The sequence below is a fragment of the Oreochromis niloticus genome, linkage group LG7, assembly GCF_001858045.2.
Source record: "Oreochromis niloticus isolate F11D_XX linkage group LG7, O_niloticus_UMD_NMBU, whole genome shotgun sequence".
In the NCBI taxonomy this organism is placed as follows: Eukaryota; Metazoa; Chordata; class Actinopteri; order Cichliformes; family Cichlidae; genus Oreochromis; species Oreochromis niloticus.
In genome coordinates, this window is record NC_031972.2 from 36,207,973 (window position 1) to 36,223,708 (window position 15,736).

A 15,736-nucleotide genomic window follows, 5' to 3' on the forward strand; every position below is an offset into this window, starting at 1 on the left:
TTAGACACCAGTCAAACAGTATTGTTTGACTACTTCTCGTTTTGCAGTGAAGTGATAGGAGAAAATAAATTGTAGAAAACTAAACAAAAAAAAAGTAGAAGAGAAATAACAATTTCACATCAACCAGTGACACACCCCTGGGCCTGATCAACCCTGGCAGGGCCTCCATTTATGAGGGTGTCTACTGGTAAGGGCCAAAACACCCAATGAATCCAAGGCCCACTACTGATGATGGATCACAATATTTTAATATTATAATCAGGATTTGGTCTTTAATCCCTAAACATAACCAAGAACTTTAAAAGAAACTAAAAAATGGCAAATAGCTTATGATAAAAGACCAAAAGACACCGTGAAGTTGATGCGCACAACAATTTGTCCTCCTGGTGAAGTTTCCAGACTGCCTTTCCTCATAGTGGCCATCCATCTAGTCCTTTTGATTTAAATTGATGTGCTGTATGTGTCACAAATAGCTGAATTTGATCTGGTGTGGGCTGTAGTATTGAAAGGGTTGCATAATAGGAATTTTTTTTTTTTTACAATAGATTTCAACGTTCTTTTTCACAAATTACTTACATAATTTGCAGTCATTTTCAGTTGTTACATATCAAGTCTATAGTCATAACTATATTAAACAGAAATGTGTTTTATGTCTTTGTCATGGAAACATAAATGTCACTAAATTTTAACTGTGGTGACAAAATGATCCATTGAAACTGCATGAAAACATCAAACTGACAGTTATTTTTCAGCTTTATTTGATTGTGTTCATTGGTAATCTCAAAAAAAAAAAAACTACAGTGATACAGACAATTTCATGAAATTCGGTGGGGATAAAATGACAGTGATGCTGGTCCACCCCAACACACTGTAGGCCTGGTAACCACTGGATCAATTAAGACAGTAAATTTGAAAAAATATGGTTGAGCACATCGCTGTACAACTGGAACTAAACAAAGAAAGTTATATATCCAAAAGTTAATTTGTGGATCAGGGTTGTTGTGACAGAATCAGCTGAACTGCCTACTGTACTGTAGCATGATTATTTTAAAAATAAGCACAAGTACCAGTAATGCACTCTAACATTATTGATACTGTTGATACTAATGATACATACCATGAAAATATACTTAACATGTACATCAAAATACTCAAGAATGAAAACTATCACCTGTGACAAGAATACTTGAAATTTGCTTACAAAGTTCCATCAATCACATTTCAATATGTCTTGTAAATTCTGTGAGCCAAAAATATATTACAGTAACTTAACATGACAAAAATGTAAACAGTACATTTATCTCCCTCTGATACATACCAGTCTACTGTTCTGTATTACCAAAATGCATGTTTAAAGATAGTGTAACAGGCTCGATGAATGACATTAAATAAAAATGTGCCAGCTGTCTTTGTAAAAAACTATATGCATTGATGTGATGAAGTCTTGGCAATGCTCTGTCAATGACTGGTCTATGGCAGACATGAAAAAATTTGGTTCCCCAGCATTAAACCTGCTAGGTAGGAAGTTGATATAACTTTGAGGACAAACTGATATATTACAGATATTTATTACCGACTTTAATCAGAAAATTCAGAGTCACTGTAAAAGTCATCATCGGAAGTATGATCAAGGTTAATGTTCTCTGCTCCTGACAAAACTTGCATGTAACACTGTCTTGCGTGCAGCTTGTTTTGTTTCACATTATGTCGTTTTCTGAGGATGATGCTCTGTAGACCTCTCAAACCCTCCTCACTTAGGCCACAATGCGAACCTTAAAAACAGAACATATAATTTAGTCTGCTTTACTGCCTTCAGAAACAGTCAGTGTTTTGTATGCATTACTTAAATACATACTTTTAAATATCTCACTGGAAAACAGGCCGGACAGCTCTTTCAGGGTATCATCATATTTTGAAAGAGATTTCCAGTGATGGTCCATCTCTCTAACAAGAATCTTCTTTTCCTCCTCGAGTCTTCTTATTGCCATGATGATATCGAATGCCCTTCTCTTTGTTGTAAGGCTGACAGAGTCTGAAATGCATTTATAACAAAGTTATAAATCAATTCACAAAGAACGTCTGAAGTCGTAAATGATTTTAGGTTAACACCTGAAGCTTAGGGTTTCATTATGTGTCAGATATGCTGAAAGTAGACAACATATATGTACCGCTGTGTGCTCGCTGCCACGGCCAAGCTGTGTCACCAGACAGAATTTCTTCCAAGCACAGAGTTTCTTTGTCTGGAACCATTCTGTTGTATTTTTCCACAGCAGAAGTCAAGATTCCTTTCTCTTCTCTGATCTTGCGACGAATCTTGGCACGGGCTTTGTTTCCATCGGTGTCTTTATAAAGACGCTGGGATCGTCTCTTTATGCTCGCTACGAGCACTTCAGTTCTGCTCACTAAAGGATCAGCATTGCTTGTCCTTGTTGTTGCTGCTTAGAAGAAATAAGACAGCTGCACTTACATAAAGTCATTGTGCAATTGCATCACATTTTTGAATCAGTTTTTGCTCACCTTCTGCCCAATCCTTTACATCACTGACCCATTCATCCAGTTGACTGTCAGTCACTGCTAATTGGACTTTTAAGGACTCCAGGTTCTGAAGCTGGGTTAGAAGAGCTTTTGTGGCCTACATTGTCAATTTGAGACTAAAAAACAAACAAACAAAAAAACAAAACACTAAACACATGTTTACTCAAAAGTAATTAGAACACAGAGGAGTAATCATCTAAAAATAAAGTACCAATATCATTACCTTCTGATATCGATGGGTCAGAGAGGCGGCCAACTGGTCTAGCTTTTGTTGATTCCAGTGCATGACCATAAGAGTTAGCATGTCCCTCCGTCCTGCACACACAGAAAACGTAGTGTTACCACTTTCATCATAATTAGACACTTAAATCTAACTAGTGCAGCATTTGCCTTCTCACCTGCTTTGGACATGTGTTTTGTGGTAACTGCAATCCTTGACAAAAAGGCATTACACTGCTCCACCTCCTCCCCTAGAGTCAAACCAGCCCCATCTTGATATGCTCCACTCCATTTCACCTGGAAAACACACACAGATGCACATACCCACACAGATAAAATACAAATTACACAAAATGTTGATGTGCAAGTGTTCAGATAAAGTGATTAAAGCCAGAATTTCATACCTCACATTTGAAATCGTGGGCTTTAGCATGAAAGACTGAAAGAAATGGCTTCATGCTAAGAAGGTGCTGGAGCTCTGGACAGCTTTTTATTACTCTTTCAAGATATGGCCAATACTTGCAGGTAACATCCATACAAAAAAAGTGATATGTCTATTGGCCAGCTTTTGTTGCAGGTACAAGGGATAAGCAAAAATTTCACCCCTGTACATATTTAGAGCACTGAGCAGCACTCCATGCCTACACACTGCAAGCTCCAGTCCCTCCTCATCCACCTTGCTGCTGGATCTTTGTCAGGTCTCTCTGGCTGCTGACCACTCCCCTCCACAAACACCTCGTCCAGAGACCTAAAATGCATTAAATAGCTGGTGACAGTGTCTTTTCACAATCTCTTCAGCAGAGTGTTAAAGGTTACCATAATTGTGTCTATGTAAATAGAGTGTTCAATCTTACATGTCTGGATGTGCTGTGTATGTAGTCCACAAATCTTCCCACATCTTCATCCTTTGCTATGAAGGCGTCTTCAAAGATGCCCTGTTCCTCAGATCTGAACAAAATAGCAATACAGTATACTTTATGGTGTCATACAGTCCAAAGGTAATTGGTGCACCTTATAGTCACATTGTCTGATACAAACGTTGGTATTACACATGTTTTTGCTGTACCTAGCTGCATTCTTGAAACGGTAATGCTTGCAGTTTCCATCCACTGAAATTGCAAGCATGTCTGGGGCACATGCTTGACATGTGAAGGGATCCTCCTTTAAAATCTTGTCTAGTTCATATCTCACGGCTTCCCACTCAAAAAAACTTTTCTGAAAGCCATCTTGTAATGGAGACCAGAGGCTCCATTACCTTGTTTGCATTGTTAGTATTTAATCGATGGATTGGGAATTTAAATTAGTATAATAAAGAAAAACTCATTAGTTCTTATGAATTCTTTTATTAGGTTTTGACATACAATTAAGTTGACAGCTTGTAACGGTGAAGAGACAGTGGGACTGGCCATCCTACCTGTGTCAGAGAAGAGCCAAAGTTAGAGCTGCTTGCAGTTAATCATTTGTCAATAACCTAAAGGTGTGTGAAATGAGAACTTATAAAGGTACTCACCTGTCCTGGTCGCTTCGTGCAGGATGTGGAGCAAAAGATTGGAAGTGGCTCAATCACCTGTTTAAGAGCTCGTGGAGCAAACCAGTGTGCCAGGTTAGGGAGTATGGTTAAAGTGGGTTTTAATTTATATAGTAATGGGAGTAGCTTATATAATTGGTTTGTTTATAGTAAGTGTTGGAAATATGTATATGTTTGTGATGTGCTTAAATGTTATTGTATGTTTGTGTGTGTGGAGGGTTATGTTTTCATTTTGATTAGTTTAACCCCCACACTTGGGCTATTCCCGAATGCTCACCTGAAAAGGTAGAGTATAAAAGGAAGCCATTTTGTTTAGTTGAGGTTAGTGTTTGTGGTGTTGTCAGGCTCCTTCTTTAATAAAGTGGATGTATTTTACTCCAGTCTCGCATCATATTATTGGATAGAACCTATGACCGCCGGCCAAACTGACAAGTGGTGTCAGGAGTGCTGCCTCTAATGAATGAGGTAAATATGATGACGAGAAGTGGAAAGAAGAACGACTGTAATGAAATGGCAGAGGATGGTGAAGGTGCTACAGCCGATCCAGTGGCTAAAGCAGGAGCTAAACCTGGCGATAGACTGGATGAACTGACAGCTCTGGTGAAATCATTGATGCAGTCTCAAGCAACAAGAGACCAGAGAATGGACAAAGAATCAGCCCGACAAGAACAAAGATGGAAAAGTATGCAACACCAGTTTCAGCAAATTCAAGTTCAAGTGAAAGAAATGACAGAACAGCAGCAGGAACAAGAGGACAACCAAATCGAGGAGGGAGGTGAACCTGATGAGGGGCCTAGTCTGACTGGTCAGCAGATGTGGTCTCTGCCAAGACAGGAACCATTTCACCAGAGGGATCCCAAGTTGTTGCCACTTACTCCAGATGATGATATTGAGCATTTTCTCACTACTTTTGAGAGAATGGCTCAAGTCTGCCGTTGGCCTCGAGAAGAATGGGCTGTTCGACTTGTACCTCTGCTCACAGGTAAAGCACGTAGTGCTTATGTGCTAATGGACATTGGTGATTCGGAAGTCTATGATAAAGTAAAAGATGCCATTCTTGCTAAATATGAAATAACTGCTGACACATACAGAAGAAGGTTTCGAGCCCTGGATATTCACCCCGGTGAAACTCCAAGAGAACTTTATGTGCGATTAAAAGACACGTTTTACAAATGGGCGAAACCTGAAAAATCTACAGTGAAAGACATTTCTGAATTGATGATCTTGGAGCAGTTTCTGAGGATGGTCCACCCAGATCTGGAGGTGTGGATCAGGGAACGTGCCCCCAAATCTGCAGAGGAGGCTTCACAGCTAGCAGAAATCTTCATCTCTGCCAGAACAGGTTCGAGAGGAATCACCTTTGGCCGGGACAGCTTCGTGACTGGACAAAGTAAGTCTGATGGGGGTGTAAGGAGTGGTGGTATAGGCCAGAGTAGAAGTTATCCTGCAAGTAGACATTTTGTTTCTGGTAAAAGTAACACTAAAAAGTCACATTCAGGTTCAAAATCAGATGTTAGATGTTATCACTGTAACCAGATAGGCCACACTCAGTATACCTGCCCAGCAACAACACAAAGTAGGCCATCCCTTTTGTGCTCAGCCCCCAGACCCACATTGCCAGGTCCGGATCATGAAGCAGTAAGAACAGCACCTGTGCTTGTTAATGGTCAGCGTGAAGAAGCACTCTTAGATACAGGGAGCTTTCAGTCAGTGGTTTTGGCTAGTCTAGTACCAAGAGAGCTATGGAGTGACACAAGGACTAAAATAAGCTGTGTGCATGGTGATGAGAAGGATTATCCCATGGCTGAGGTGTATTTGACTGTAGGTGGCCAAACATTTCTCCTGCCAGTGGCTTTAGCACCCAGACTACCATATGCAGTGATATTGGGCTTAGATATACCTACACTGCTAGATTTGGTGTCTAATGAAGTTCCGGGACATTTGCATACAGTTCATGTAGGTCAGGACCACAACTTACAGAAGCAAGACATTATCCTGCAGGCCCAGCCAGAAAGTGCAATCCCCAGTTTGATCATCACAAGAGCTCAGAGTGCAAATGACTCGTTGAAAGAGCTACCTTTCTATGATGAAGAATTAGAAGTAAGCCCAGCGAAACCATCTAAATCTCGAGCGCAAAGACGAAGAGACAAATTTAGGGGTTCATCCAGGTTAGAGGGTGTAGATCAAAGCCCCAACCTTCCTCTGGAACTTGATATCCCACCAGATATCTCTTCACTTCAGCAGGCAGATCCATCATTAAAATCCTGGTTTGATAAGGTGTCTGAGGTTGATGGACAGGTGCAAGGGAAAGTAGATGTGTTGGCAGATGCAACCTATGTGCTGAGAAATGGTGTCCTTTATGAGTGTAAAGGCAAGACTGAAGCCATAGCATTACCACAGGCACTAAGACACAAAGTCATGGAACTTGGTCATTCTGTAGCTTGGGCAGGCCATCTTGGTTTTCACAAATCTCTACATAGGATTGCAAGCCGTTTTGTGTGGCCTGGCATGTACACTGAACTACAGCAGTTTTGTAAGTCGTGTCAGATATGTCAGCTCACCCTAAATAAAGGAGTGGCCCGTGCCCATCTTCAGCCATTGCCTGTCATAGAAACACCCTTTGAGAGAATAGGAATGGATGTAGTGGGGCCCCTTGAGAGAAGTTCATCAGGTAATCGTTACATCTTGGTCATTTGTGATTATGCCACTCGTTATCCTGAAGCTTTTCCCCTAAGATCAGTGAAAGCGAGACAGGTTGCCAATTGTCTCCTACAGTTGTTTTCTAGAGTTGGTATAGCTAAAGAGGTTCTGACAGACTGTGGCACAAATTTCCAGTCTAAATTTCTACAGCAGGTATATAGATTACTTGGCATAAAAGGTATTAAAACCACCCCTTACCACCCCCAGTCAGATGGACTGGTGGAGCGTTTTAACCAGACACTAAAGAACATGCTGCGCAAATTTGTAACAGAGACTGGCTCAGATTGGGATCAGTGGCTGCCTTATTTGTTGTTTGCCTATCGCGAGGTGCCACAGGCCTCTACAGGATTTTCACCATTTGAACTGCTTTATGGCCGTCAGGTGAGAGGTCCACTCGACCTGCTGAAAGAACAATGGGAGAATCCAGAGCCTGATGGAGATAATGTAATAGCTTATGTGCTGAAAATGAGAGAGAGACTAGAACAAATGTCAATGCTGGCACAGCAAAACACGAAAATGGCTCAAAACAAGCAGAAAACCTGGTATGATAAGAAGGCCAGGGAAAGGACGTTTCAACCAGGACAGCAGGTGTTGCTGTTGCTTCCTACGACAGACAGTAAACTGCTAGCCAGGTGGCAAGGCCCCTACAAAATTACAAAACGTCTCAGCAATGTTAACTATGAGCTGTACATGCCTGACAGGAGGAAGAAACATCAGGTCTTCCATATTAACCTGTTAAAGGAATTCATGCAGCAGCAGCAGCCCACCACGCAGCAGCAGCAGCAGCAGCAGCCCACCACGCAGCAGCAGCAGCAGCCCACCACGCAGCAGCAGCAGCAGCCCACCACGCAGCAGCAGCAGCAGCAGCAGCAGCAGCAGCAGCAGCAGCAGCAGCCCACCACGCAGCAGCAGCAGCAGCAGCCCACCACGCAGCAGCAGCAGCAGCAGCAGCAGCAGCCCACCACGCAGCAGCAGCAGCAGCCATCTGTATGCAGTCCATGCAGCAGGTAAAACAGCACTGTCTTGTTCGGGCAGTCAAGGATGAAGAGGAGGGAGAACAGTTTTTTCCCACGGGCAAATCAGGGCCAAGTTTAGTGTCACTGACTCATCTTAAGCCCTCCCAGCAAGGAGATCTAAGGCCTCTCCTTGATCCAAGTTTGTTCCAAGAAAAACCTGGTTTTACAAAACTGGTACAACATAAAGTCCACCTGAGGGATAATGCTCCACCCCGTAGAAAATTCTATAGGATTCCTGAACGCCTGGTGCCACAGCTGAAGAAAGAAATCGACCTAATGTTGTCACTTGGGATAATTGAAACATCAGCGAGTGAATGGTGCAGCCCAATTGTTCTGGTCCCGAAAAAGGATGGGACATTGAGGTTTTGCATTGACTTGAGATATCTCAACTCTGTCTCAAAGTTTGACCCCTATCCAATGCCTCGTATTGATGAGCTCTTGGAAAGGGTGGGGAGAAGTAAGTTCATTACCACTCTTGACCTAAGCAAGGGCTACTGGCAGGTGGCCCTAGCTCCAGAGGCACAGGAACTGACAGCCTTCAAAACCCCGTTTGGGCTGTTTCAGTTCAGGGTGATGCCGTTTGGTCTCCAAGGGGCACCAGCAACGTTTCAGCGGCTGATGGACCAGGTCTTGAGGGATGTGTCAGACTTTGCCGCAGCATACCTAGATGATGTTGTGATATTTAGTGAGACCTGGGAGCAGCATGTGGCTCACCTGCGACGTGTTCTAAAGCTAATCAAGTCTGCTGGTCTTACTATCAATCCTCACAAGTGTAAGATTGCACAGATGCAGGTGGAGTACCTTGGATATGTGGTTGGACGTGGACAGGTGAAGCCTCAGGTGGGGAAAATGGAGGCAATCCATGCATATCCAGTCCCTACAACAAAGAAGAAGGTGCGGGCATTTATAGGCTTAGTGGGCTGGTACAGTAAATTCATCCCCCACTTTGCAGAGAGGGCAGCACCTCTCACGGATTTGACAAAAGCGTCGGCACCGAATAAGGTCAAGTGGACAAAAGACTGTGACAGAGCTTTCATTGACCTTAAGTCAGCCATCACAAGTGATTCTGTTCTACACAGCCCGGATTTCACTCAGCCTTTCACACTGCAGACAGATGCTTCTGGAGTAGGCATAGGAGCCGTGCTGCTGCAGGAGGTGGAGGGAGTGAGGCGCCCAGTGGTTTTCCTCAGCAGAAAGCTTCAGGACAGAGAGTCTAGATACTCCACTGTGGAAAAGGAGTGTCTTGCTATGAAGTGGGCAGTGGAGTCACTGAGGTACTATCTTCTAGGCAGACATTTCACCCTGGAGACAGACCACCGTGCCCTTCAGTGGCTGCACAAGATGAAGGAGACCAACATGCGTGTTGCAAGATGGTATCTGTCATTGCAACCTTATGATTTCACAGTGCAGTATCGTCCAGGGAAATCTAACTGTGTTGCAGACTGTCTTTCACGTATGTATGAAGATTGAAGTACAGTAGTTTAAGGAGAAGGGGGGAGGAAATGTAATGGAGACCAGAGGCTCCATTACCTTGTTTGCATTGTTAGTATTTAATCGATGGATTGGGAATTTAAATTAGTATAATAAAGAAAAACTCATTAGTTCTTATGAATTCTTTTATTAGGTTTTGACATACAATTAAGTTGACAGCTTGTAACGGTGAAGAGACAGTGGGACTGGCCATCCTACCTGTGTCAGAGAAGAGCCAAAGTTAGAGCTGCTTGCAGTTAATCATTTGTCAATAACCTAAAGGTGTGTGAAATGAGAACTTATAAAGGTACTCACCTGTCCTGGTCGCTTCGTGCAGGATGTGGAGCAAAAGATTGGAAGTGGCTCAATCACCTGTTTAAGAGCTCGTGGAGCAAACCAGTGTGCCAGGTTAGGGAGTATGGTTAAAGTGGGTTTTAATTTATATAGTAATGGGAGTAGCTTATATAATTGGTTTGTTTATAGTAAGTGTTGGAAATATGTATATGTTTGTGATGTGCTTAAATGTTATTGTATGTTTGTGTGTGTGGAGGGTTATGTTTTCATTTTGATTAGTTTAACCCCCACACTTGGGCTATTCCCGAATGCTCACCTGAAAAGGTAGAGTATAAAAGGAAGCCATTTTGTTTAGTTGAGGTTAGTGTTTGTGGTGTTGTCAGGCTCCTTCTTTAATAAAGTGGATGTATTTTACTCCAGTCTCGCATCATATTATTGGATAGAACCTATGACCGCCGGCCAAACTGACACATCTGCAGAGATCTTTCCCGTCTGGTTTAAAATGAAAGACATAAACAGAAAACAACTACGCCAGAAGTGACTTTTAAATCCTGAATAACACAGAAGAACCATACTGTAAGGATGCATAAACTCAAATGCTCACACGGCCAAAATGGAGAGTTCGTTGATCAAGCATTTTTAAAAATGCTTTGCAGGAGAGTCCGAGTGATGCCATCTTCATTTCTTCAAATGTAAAGAAGACATCTGTTGCGTACAAAGTAGAAAAGTGAAGGGTAGCGGGCCAGTAATCACTTCAATTCAGGTCATCTACTCCAGCAGTCCAAGAAGCTTCACATGTCTCACACCTCAGCTCTGGCATGCTGAGATAGTAACGTCCTAGGAAAGTGAAAAACTCATGACTCCAGACTAAATGTTTATTATCTTTGGATTAGGTCTTCGCTTTGTCTCAGACTATACTGCAACAACGCTTGTGCGGGTTTAGTTTTAGGTGAATTGTTTACAGATGGGGCAGCACGGTGGCACGGTGGTTAGCACTGTTGCCGCACAGCAAGAAGGTCCTGAGTTCAATTCCACCATCAGGGTCTTTCTGTGTGGAGTTTGCATGTTCTCCCCGTGTTTGCGTGGGTTCCCTCCGGGTACTCCGGCTTCCTCCCACCGTCCAAAGACATGCAGCTTGTGGGGATAGGTTAATTGGATAATCCAAATTGTCACTAGGTGTGAATGTGAGTGTGAATGGTTGTCTGTCCCTGTGTGTTGGCCCTGCAACAGACTGGCGACCTGTCCAGGGTGTACCCCGCCTCTCGCCCTATGACAGCTGGGATAGGCTCCAGCGCCCCCCGCGACCCTGAAAAGGAGAAGCGGAAGCGAATGGATGGATGGATGTTTACAGATGGTTTTCAGTCAGGACAAAATGAAGTTCTTCTTACCATTCATTGTGACCACAGCAACAACCTTTCCTGGTCTGACCCTCAAACACTCTGGTGGACAGCCGCAGATTCTGACTGGGCTCTCCACAGAGACAAGTCGTGCTAAAGAAGTCAACATGTATGCGTAACATATGGTTTAAATAAGTTGTATTAACTAGGAAGTAAAACATTGAAATTTGACTAAGATATGGTAGGACCAACTGAGCCTTACTTGAAACAATAAAAAAACTTAACAGCTGACAGCTAACAGTGTAGTTGGGAGCTGAGGAAGCATCAACATTTTTTAAAAATGAGAGAGAGAGCGAGAGAGAGAGAGAGAGAGCGTAAGGGAAATGTGTAAACAGTAAACATAATAAGTTTAGTCACAGAACTTACCATCATGGCAAAGGGTCTTATTTACAATGTAAGTTGTTGGAGGCAATGGCTGGAAGAATCCGGCAGTCATGGCACGTCTATTGTGAAGGACATATCTGGTGTGCGTGATGACATCACATTTATCACAAAAAAGGGGGCGAGGTAGACAGTCACGACAACGAAGCACAGCTGGATTGCTCCCACATTGTTGGCATATATGTTCCGACACACTTTCTTGAGCTGCCATGGTATTCACCAGATGGGGTCTTTTGGCCCTCCAACTCTCTGAAAAAAGAGTTTTTCTTGTGCTCCAGTTCAAGGAAGCTAGAAGAGGAGCTTTTGGTGGTGGTGCTTCATGGTGATCGTCTGAAGAATCATTCAGTGAGCTCTGGAGTTCTTGTAGAAAGTGCTCTGTTAAAAAACAAAAACAATATTTTCTATTAAAATTGATTAAATTATAAAAGTGTAATGGACAGAGTAGCTATGAGAGTAAAGCTTGATGGCTATAAACATGCTAGCAATTGCTGCAAACACATGAAGATACTGCTTTGGTCTAGTGAAGACAGTGGAGTACATACCAACAGTCTCTGGAGCAAATGCCACCTCACAGTGACTGTTATTAGTGGTAGAATTGGTCTTCTGACTGTGGTCAGCTGTATAAAACATCGACAGTATATCAAAAACACAAATCAAATCCACATTTATAACACAGAAACAATTTGGAATCACCAATTAGCCAAACTCCACATCTCTGGCCTGTAGGAGTAAACCAGGTAACCTGCGAGCAGAGAAACAAGGGAAGAACACGCAAAGACCCTGGTCTGATAGTGGAATTGAAATCAGGACATTGTTTGCTGTGCCACTGTGCTGCCAAGTACCAATATCTTTTATCAAAATCCTTGTGAGGAGGTAACTGTCAGCCACATTTTGTTACTGCACTAAGATAATGTAATGACTGCCATACTTGCTAGGGGGAGCATTCAGTTTTATGAGATAATTCTGTGGTTTATTTAATGTGCTTTTGTGTCAAAACAAACAAATGACTTTCCTGTTTCTCTTTAGAGATATTTCAATTAATTAATACGTTAAATTTATGGATTTGTGTCCATACAATCTATATCTTCAAATTATCTTGTATGAAAGAGTGCTGACCCTTATGTAAATGACTCTGGATTGATCTTGGCCTCGCATAGAGTTGGTTTCCATCTTTGTCTCTTTCTTTCCATTTTACTGTTGGTTCAGGTGGCTTCACAGGTACTGGAGCTTCCTGTTACTTCAGCTCACCAAGCATGTCATCGAGGTGATGGAGCTCATCAGTTTGTTCCTGCTGATCAGTCAGATTATCTAGGACCCTTAAAGGATTTGGAATTTCGGAGTCACTCATGGCAGAAAGCAGAACAAAAAACAAACAAACAAACAAAAAAACACGCACACACACAAACAGAATAATCACACAAGACAGAGACCAACAGAGAGAGGCAGAAACATAGAGACAGACCAATAAGGACAGCAGTAAGAACAGATACAAACAGACTGACGTGGCTCTTAAAAGTGCCTTTAGGAGTTTTTCAAAAAGCAGATTTTAGGAAGCAATAACTGGCTGATTGATGAAGAACCTGTTTAGAAAAAAAAAGTATTCAGAATTCAGAAGCACCTTATAAAAAAATATATACATTAAATCCTTTTGTAATGATTTAGATAAACCCTGTTTACTGTCCATTTCTATTTCATTTGCATTTGCAGCATAGATGACCGGTCTGCTATTTAATGATTATGTAATGCTGTTATTACGTTTTTTATCGAGAACGAGAGAGAGAGAGAGCCAGAAAGACAGAGCTAGATTGATAGATAACGTCTGGCAACACTGACCCTTATTAGAACTCTCAAACTTTACAAAGTGGCAACAACAGCAAACCTCAGCACACACTTCTCTGTCACTGCACCCTGGATGATGATATATGATAAGCTTGACTTGATTGGCTAACAGATACTAATTTAGCTAGCTTACAGCACATGTGGTGTGGCAACATATATGCAATTAAATGTTCAGTCATTCGCTGTTCCACGAAATTCTTAACCCATAGAACTGCTACAAGCAACTCTGTGAGCTGACTGTTTCTTTTTTTTGAGTTATAAATAAGAAAAATATATTTTTTAAAAACTACAGATTCAGATTCTTACTTACCTGTGGTACGATCGAGTACGGTGACGTCACTGCCGCTCATCTAATATGATAAAAAAAAAAATCTTTCTCAAAAATAAACAAGTGAGTCGCCGTGAATTCTTTAACAGCACCGAAAATGTTTTGCCTAATAAAAAAAGCTGTTCTTTTTTATTTGTTTAATTTAATTTAATTTAATACATAAGAGCGTGATTATCCAAAGCAGTCGGTAAAATGACTGCATGTATTCAGAGGAGTTGGAGAAGATATGTTACAGCTGTAGCAGAATGATCGACAGGTTAAAAATATATAAGGATTTCCAAATATGAAAAGGATTGTAGAACAGTTTATAAAACCGGTGCAATAAATTCACCCAATCGCAGCTGTGCCATTACCCGGCATACATCACTCACTGCATCAGTGCAATAACCGATACAAAAGTAACAGCCTGTAATTAGTTTTATCTGCAGTAATTTTCTCTCAGGTAGTTGCCTGCATTATATAATTTATTGTATTCAGTATAGGTCGTTACAATGTGATTTGGAAAATGTCTAAATATACCGACAACAGGCACTTCCGCGGCAATCTGTTGTCGTCAATAAACGACGTTTGAGGAGCTCTATAGTATTCAATAGGAGGACCATTCACGTCAATTCCCGACGCGAGGGTGTTGCCAACTTAGCGACTTTGTCGCTATATTTAGCGAGTTTTCAGACCCCCTAGCGACTTTTTTTCTTTAAAAAGTCGCTAAAAAAAGACGTGAAAGCGCGTATCGCTTTTACTCTCAACAAGCAGCGGGTGCTGTAACGCAGTCAGTTCTTCTTTTACTCTTTTACTCTTATGCTGTTTTGTGGATCACAAGGTTTAAAACTACTTATAAACACACACACACACACACACAAACACAAAGTAACTCCACCAGAGTGCCTATTTCGGGTCACTTTTGCCGGTCCAAGCCCGGGTAAAGGAGCAGGGTTGGAATTGTGACATTAAAAAAAACAATAATTGCTAAAAGAAATTTAATTTGTAGTTCTAAATAAACTCTAAATGCATTTAGGACGTTTTTTACTCACTTTATGTCTCTTCCACGTTGTTATTTCTCTCTCCAACAACATAGGTTACAATTACATTAGCATGACCAATTATGCAAATTAGGTGATGACGTCATTTAGCGACTTCTAGCGACTTTTAGGACAACCAATAGCGATTTTCCTTACTGAGGAGTTGGCAACACTGCGCGTCCATAAGTGAAGCAGAGGGAGCCTGACCATGCGTCACACATTTGACGAGTTGGGAGTGAGAACGTGTTGATAAAACACAAAAAAAAGCCAAACAATGACATTTTTAGGTTGTCTAAATGACTTATATATTGCGTTTAACCTGAGTAGCGAAAGCCCGCGGTGATCTGAACATGGTGTGCCGGGAGTTGTGCCGTTCTCGGCAGCTTCAGTGACCTTCGAGCTCTCGGCTAGCTTTTGAGCTTGTGGGTAACAGACGTCTCCACTTTTGCAAATATGTGATATCTTGATAAACCGAGCAGATATTTGAAGTTTACACAGCTACTTTCTCGCATGAAAATACACTGTAAAAAGAAAATAGGTGAACCAACTTAATTGAATTATTTCAATTGGTAACACCTAATTTAATTAAGTTCTTTGAAATGAAGTTAATACATTAGATAAATCAGTTGTGCACTCTAATGTATTCACTTCATTTCAAAGAACTTAATTAAATTAGGTGTTACCAATTGAAATAATTCAATTAAGTTGGTTCTTTTTTCAGTGTATGTTAAAAGTTTATTTTGTGACCCAGAAAGATTAATAAGAGTAATTTTAAAACTTAGTAGCGGCCACCATTGCTCGAAACTGGAGTTTGACTGGGCCGCGCTATGAATTCTGGGATATGGTGGGCCAAGAAGGACACGGGGAAAAGGAGGACGCATTTGTCGGCTGCATTCGGAGGAGTCTACAAATTTGGACAGCCTTCAAAGCCTCACAGCCGTCAGCGCATCGCTGTGACGTAATCGGTCTACAAATGCGGCCTCAGGAGGATGCAGCCCATGAATTTGGAC

At 41.7% G+C, this 15,736-nt stretch overlaps 2 protein-coding genes across 4 annotated transcripts; both read right to left on the reverse strand.

The window, feature by feature from the left end:
* Nucleotides 1-583: 583 nt before the first annotated feature.
* LOC109202863 (uncharacterized) lies at nucleotides 584-3,945 on the reverse strand. 3 transcript variants are annotated; one of them, XM_019361403.2, is made up of 8 exons: nucleotides 3,821-3,945; nucleotides 3,609-3,702; nucleotides 3,164-3,502; nucleotides 2,934-3,051; nucleotides 2,759-2,850; nucleotides 2,518-2,632; nucleotides 1,856-2,032; nucleotides 584-1,772 (listed from the first exon to the last, which is right to left on the reverse strand). In XM_019361403.2, the coding sequence occupies exons 3-8, from the start codon at nucleotides 3,185-3,187 to the stop codon at nucleotides 1,579-1,581; spliced, it is 720 nt and encodes a 239-aa protein (XP_019216948.1). In that variant the 5' UTR covers nucleotides 3,188-3,502; nucleotides 3,609-3,702; nucleotides 3,821-3,945; the 3' UTR covers nucleotides 584-1,578. The 3 variants fall into 3 exon arrangements, 1 of the variants encoding a protein (XP_019216948.1); XR_002062836.2 differs by lacking the exon at nucleotides 2,518-2,632 and having other exon boundaries at nucleotides 585-1,772; nucleotides 3,159-3,502; XR_002062837.2 differs by lacking the exons at nucleotides 584-1,772; nucleotides 1,856-2,032 and having other exon boundaries at nucleotides 2,518-2,651; nucleotides 3,159-3,502.
* Nucleotides 3,946-10,428: 6,483 nt separating this feature from the next.
* On the reverse strand, nucleotides 10,429-12,234 carry LOC102081204 (uncharacterized). Its single transcript, XM_019361408.1, has 5 exons — nucleotides 12,083-12,234; nucleotides 11,526-11,915; nucleotides 11,151-11,252; nucleotides 10,569-10,599; nucleotides 10,429-10,467 (listed from the first exon to the last, which is right to left on the reverse strand). The coding sequence occupies exons 1-5, from the start codon at nucleotides 12,168-12,170 to the stop codon at nucleotides 10,449-10,451; spliced, it is 630 nt and encodes a 209-aa protein (XP_019216953.1). The 5' UTR covers nucleotides 12,171-12,234; the 3' UTR covers nucleotides 10,429-10,448.
* Nucleotides 12,235-15,736: the final 3,502 nt, after the last annotated feature.

What these genes read in the sequence shown, in the direction of transcription:
- LOC102081204 (XM_019361408.1), bottom strand. Translation starts at nt 12,170, where the DNA reads ATGTTTTATACAGCTGACCACAGTCAGAAGACCAATTCTACCACTAAT. An exon ending in ATTTGCTCCAGAGACTGTTG is followed by an intron (nt 11,916 to 12,082) that starts GTATGTACTCCA and finishes GTTTTTTAACAG; the next exon opens with AGCACTTTCTACAAGAACTC. An exon ending in TGCTGTGGTCACAATGAATG is followed by an intron (nt 10,600 to 11,150) that starts GTAAGAAGAACT and finishes TCACTTTCCTAG; the next exon opens with GACGTTACTATCTCAGCATG.
- LOC109202863 (XM_019361403.2), bottom strand. Translation starts at nt 3,187, where the DNA reads ATGCTAAAGCCCACGATTTCAAAT. An exon ending in TAAAGCCCACGATTTCAAAT is followed by an intron (nt 3,052 to 3,163) that starts GTGAGGTATGAA and finishes TGTGTTTTCCAG; the next exon opens with GTGAAATGGAGTGGAGCATA. An exon ending in TGACCCATCGATATCAGAAG is followed by an intron (nt 2,633 to 2,758) that starts GTAATGATATTG and finishes TTGACAATGTAG; the next exon opens with GCCACAAAAGCTCTTCTAAC.